The sequence below is a fragment of the Morone saxatilis genome, unplaced genomic scaffold (genome assembly GCF_004916995.1).
Source record: "Morone saxatilis isolate NCDOM2014 unplaced genomic scaffold, NCSU_SB_2.0 Contig17, whole genome shotgun sequence".
Lineage (NCBI taxonomy): Eukaryota > Metazoa > Chordata > Actinopteri > Moronidae > Morone > Morone saxatilis.
The window spans coordinates 10868655-10873692 of NW_023339729.1; the positions used below are offsets into that span (position 1 = coordinate 10868655).

General features: G+C 40.6%; 1 protein-coding gene across 1 annotated transcript; it reads left to right on the forward strand.

Moving 5' to 3' along the window:
- The first annotated feature begins 104 nt into the window (after positions 1 to 104).
- Positions 105 to 2454, forward strand: LOC118326591 (ecto-ADP-ribosyltransferase 5-like). Its single transcript, XM_035659618.1, has 3 exons — positions 105 to 148; positions 377 to 506; positions 1738 to 2454. Exons 1-3 carry the CDS (start codon positions 105 to 107, stop codon positions 2452 to 2454), a joined length of 891 nt encoding a protein of 296 aa, XP_035515511.1.
- The last annotated feature ends 2584 nt before the right edge of the window (positions 2455 to 5038 follow it).

Here is a 5038-nt window from a genome sequence, read left to right on the forward strand (position 1 = left end):
TCTCAGTTTACAAAGGCCACAGTTAATGGTTTAAAAAAAAATACACTTAGTCTGCCCATCCATTTTGCCTACTGTTGGATGTGTAGTTGTACGTGTATGTAACAATGACATGTGACAAGTTGGACATTGTCGCAACCCAAATGGCCAGGTATTCGTGTATATAGTCGACCGCTGAGTCCTGGAACTGTCTGATCAAAGAACCTCTGACCTGAGAGACTGACTCAGAGCACAGATATATTCTCATTCCTAAAGGATCTGCGTGAGTTAAGCTGCGCAAATCAAATTTTATGAAAAAATTAATTTTACCATGCCAAGTATCTGTATTATATCTTTGGTTACTAGTACACAGTGTGACGCCGTTCATTGTTGGTTGCAGCTTCTGGATTCAGAGAAACAGTTTTTCCGACTGCAAGAGTATGAAGAGGAAACATGATGATCTTCGCCTTCACGTTGTGTTATTACTCCGTTTTCTGTATGCTGCCCTGCTAAATCCATGTCGGTATCATGTGAGAATCAGTGGACATTCCCGAACTTTCACAAATGTTAACAGTGAAGGATGTTTACAGAATTACTTTAAAAAAGTTGTTCAAACATAATTTTGAAGCAAAACATTTTAATTCTTAATTTTAAGACCAAGCACAAACTAAAATCTTGTTTAAGATACTAGGATACCCTGATTCAATCTTCAGTTTATTAACTTTTAATATTAGTAAATCTGTTTTGATTAATCCTCTAAATGCGATTATAACAGGTTGAGGCACCAGTTATAATGAACAGAACCTACATTTTGTCCTACTACACTGTTAAACCTAACAGTATAAAAGAAGTAAATTAAGATGACTTAATCCTCAAAGAAATGTGCAGTCACTCAAATCCCATGAATTAAAGCTAAGAAATAACTCACATTTGTACAGTATTAGTGATATAATTCCAGTTTCTTCCATTGACTCATTTTCTTTTAAGTAGCTTTATATCATTACAAAAATGTAAGCGCCACTGTGCTATAATGCCTAGGATTTTTAAATTTTTGTTTTCATTGGTTTATAAATCACCATATATAAGATTTAATGTCAGTCACATAAAAAACAAGGAGGCTATTACTAAGAACTTAATTAAAGCAGTTAGAATTAGATAAGATGATCCACAGAAAATTAACTGCCTACTACTCAGATAATTGATTAATCGTAAATTGTTTTTATTGTATGTCAGCTGTTTTGACAGGTAATGTCAACATTTGCTTTAGTGGAAGAAAACTGAGTAAATTCAAGTCGTAACATTTGTATAAAGAAGATGAATTTAAGTTATTTTATTCTGATAAATTCAGTTAACATGTTTTACATTTTTTGGAGAAATGTTGTATATGAGTGTAATATACTTTCTAGTTTTAAGTGAATCTTAAAACTAGCAAGTAAACTGAATGCAATTAGTACAATTAATTTACCATAGTTATCTTAACACATAATTGAGTTACTTGTATTCAAATCAAATATATTATATTATTAAATTGTTTGAGTTAATTAACGTAAATGGTTTGAGGCAATTGTTTCCTCAAAAAGTTTGAGTTGAGCTAACTTACTTTATAGTGTAATATTCTAATATTCTTTATTCTAAGAATTAAAATATAATAACGTGTGATTGTTGCTTAAAATAACAGTGACACACTATTATAGTTGGAGTGATACTTGGAGAATTATATGTGTTCCTCCTTCTTCATCTTTTTCTTTGTTTCTCTTTTAGATCAGTTTCAACACTCTACAAAAAGCCATTGAATTGAACATGGCTGAAGATTCAGTTGATGATATGTACTTTGGCTGCAATGAAGCAATGATGGACACGGTCAAGATAGAATATTTTGAAAAAGAAGGTTTTGCCTGGGATCATGATGATGAGATAAGAAAATGCACTGAAAATAATTTAAAAGAAAGTAAGGATCAGGCTCTAACCAAATATCACATGCAAGCAATCTGTGTTTATACAAGTAACAAACTGTACAAGGAGTTTAATGATGAAGTCCGAACAAAAAAGAGATTCTATGGCTCCTCATTCAATTTCCACTCTTTACATTTCCTGCTGACATCTGCCATACAGATCTTGAATAATAACTATAATTGTCAAACAGCTTACAGACGAACCAGTGTTAAGTTTACTGGCAAAGTGAACCAAATTATTCGCCTTGGTTTCGCCTCCAGCTCTCAAAACACAAAACTGATCCAGTTTGGTAAAAAGACCTGCTTTAAAATTGAGACATGTTCAGGTGCCTTTTTGAAAGATTATTCATTTTTCAACGAGGCAGAAGTACTCATCCCCCCTTATGAAATGTTCATCATAACTGAGAAAATTACTAATCAGACAAAAGTCAAAATGCATGGTCTGGATGATTGCAAAGTTGTCTATGTCTTGAAGAGTATAGGCGTTAAGAGCAATCTGAATTGCAACCTGATGAGAGTCCAGTGACATCATTAAACCACTCACAACTGAATTAATTAGATGATATAAATAGTTAAAGATTTTCTACAATCTCTAACTTAATGCTTTGTGATTGTTTGATCATGTAGGCTTATGTTTTACACACTTTTCCCAGCAAAATATTATTAATTACTGTGTACAATTTCTGGCTAGAATTTGTTTTTAAAAAATGCACAAATTCCTGCTATTGCTAAATGAATACTAGTAATTAAACTGCTTCAAGCAATAATGTTGGTTGTATGCTTTCATTTCCTGTGCCATGTTTTATTCACCTACCTATACTTAAAAAGGTACTCCACCCTGAAACATGTTTTTTGAGACAGCAGCATCCAATTGGCAAATATCATCATATCCTTTTGAGAGGCGGCTTCGTTCGTTCCCTGTGGAGATTGGGACTGCAACACCAGTGAGCGTCCCTGAGCTGGGGACGGGGACAAATCCTCTGGCACTTTTTTCCTTACTTTATGCTATCATCGACAATGCCATCAGTTAATTAAAGGGGAACTTGGCAACTTGGATGGTTAAATGGCCTGTTCTGGTGAAAATGGTGACCTGTTCGGTGTTAAATAAAGAGAAATGTACTTCTCAGTCAGGCTCACCTTTGGTTGTCGCAGTAGCCCCAAAATATTTGACACCTTATCAGAGGCTCTCTGCTGGATTCTTTTAAATAACTGCAACTGCTTTTATGCTCCATCTCTTAGACATTTTTCTGTTAGTTGACTATCAATTCAAAATCAGACCATGCATTTCTTCTCTTAAATATACCTTTTAAACATTAGGCGTTCCACTATCCGAGGAGAAACATCAGGCCATGTAAGGCTATAGAGTTCTAGGCATCACTCTAGATAGCATCCTGATGCAATTAATCACATCAGAGAGGTAATGAAAGTACAGGAGGCAGTAGTAATTTCCAAAAGAGAACTGCTCTCCCTGCTCAGACATCTTAATTGTGCCATGCGTTGTTATTCCCCAGGGAAGTTCCCTTATATCCAGGCTTCTGGACCTCTCCAATTCATAGAGAAACTCCATGATATGGTGAGTTTGGATGAGGGCTGCAGATCCGAGCTCCAGTCTGGTCTCTTCTGTGTGATAAAGGGTATGGCATCTCCTTCTTTTACAATAAACGGCTAGAATCATCATTTGCCATTAATTATAAAAAGATGCAGCATATTGAGCAACATATTAATGGAATCGAACGCTGTGTGCCAGTTCACCTTGGGTGCTTTTATGTTAACAGTAAGGTCCAATAGTGTGACTGTTAATGATCTACTAGATCACTCAGACATGAGGGGCAATATAGGGAAGGGCAATGGATCCACACGTTTTTTAGGTTGTTGTGTACAGAAATAATGGAGACATTGTGGTGACCCACAATGAACACGTTGGCAAGCGTCCATCGGGGGGCCATGCCGCTAAGCCATATTGGTTCCACAGCTTCGCCGTTCAGGATGCTGCGTGAGCCCAGAATCGACCAGCAGCCGCCGGCCGGACAAGGTGTCAGTGATGAACAACAAGCTTGCCCAGGTCACGGCAGCGGCCCATAGCTGGCTAATGAGCGCCGCTCCGGGCTTTTCCCTGGGCGCCCAAAACGGCATGGCTGGCGCCACTGCTTGGCCTTGGCCCCAAAAAAAAAAAAACCCCCCCCCCCCCCCCCCCCCCCCCCCCCTTTGGGAATGGTAATAGGCACCACCGTCTCACGCTGTCGGGGGCCGTCACAGCAGCTGCGGTGTCGGGTCGTCCTCCGGGGTGGGGAGTGGGGCAGCCGTGTGCTGGGGCAGCAGCGGCATGGACAAAACTGCTGCCGGTTGGCGGAGGAAAATTCCTGTCCGCTCCATAGCTAGCGCCGGTAGTCTCTGGAGGAAGGAGGGGGGAACTGGCCATTTGCGGTGCGCACGGGGTGCTGGAAGCTGCCGCAGGAAAAATGGTGGGCAAACAGGAATGAGGGATATGCCGAGGCACAGCAAGGCCAGCATCTCTCCATTAATTCGGACGGCTTGCTGTCGCCAAGGCCGTTCAGGGACAGCAGGCGGTTCTTGCTTCTCTCCAGCTCCGCAGTTCAAAAGAGCTGCAAACAGGAACGCTTTGAGTGCGTCGGTACTTGCGTCAGCCGGAGGAGCTCTAACAGCGCCATAGCCCTGGCTGTCGTCGAGGCATCTAAGCCGCTCAACGTGGAATACTTCGTAAAGTCTGTGTTTTCCCTCAGCTGGAACTGGGCCTCGATTATGTTTGAAACACGCCTTGGGTTGATGCTGGCAAAGTTCGGTAACTTGATGGTGGCAGCGTAGATATTTTCACGACATTAGCAGCGGGCCGGCGCCGCAGCGGCAGAATTTTCACCACCGTCATTTGTGTGACATATTCCGTAGTGTTGAATCACGTCGGGGTCACCCAATTGTGGAGTGTGATAAGTAAGGAGACAAGAGACGGAGATGCGTCGAGTCAACTTTACGCTCCACTTCACATATAACAAACTCTGTACAGCGAGTAAGGTGCCAACTGCAACGACCCCCCAAAACCCGGACCGCCCACTTATGACCTCTCCCTTAAAGGTACAGTCTCCTGGTGAATGTCT

What these genes read in the sequence shown, in the direction of transcription:
- LOC118326591 (XM_035659618.1), top strand. Translation starts at nt 105, where the DNA reads ATGACATGTGACAAGTTGGACATTGTCGCAACCCAAATGGCCAG. An exon ending in GTCGCAACCCAAATGGCCAG is followed by an intron (nt 149 to 376) that starts GTATTCGTGTAT and finishes TGTTGGTTGCAG; the next exon opens with CTTCTGGATTCAGAGAAACA. An exon ending in TAAATCCATGTCGGTATCAT is followed by an intron (nt 507 to 1,737) that starts GTGAGAATCAGT and finishes TTTCTCTTTTAG; the next exon opens with ATCAGTTTCAACACTCTACA.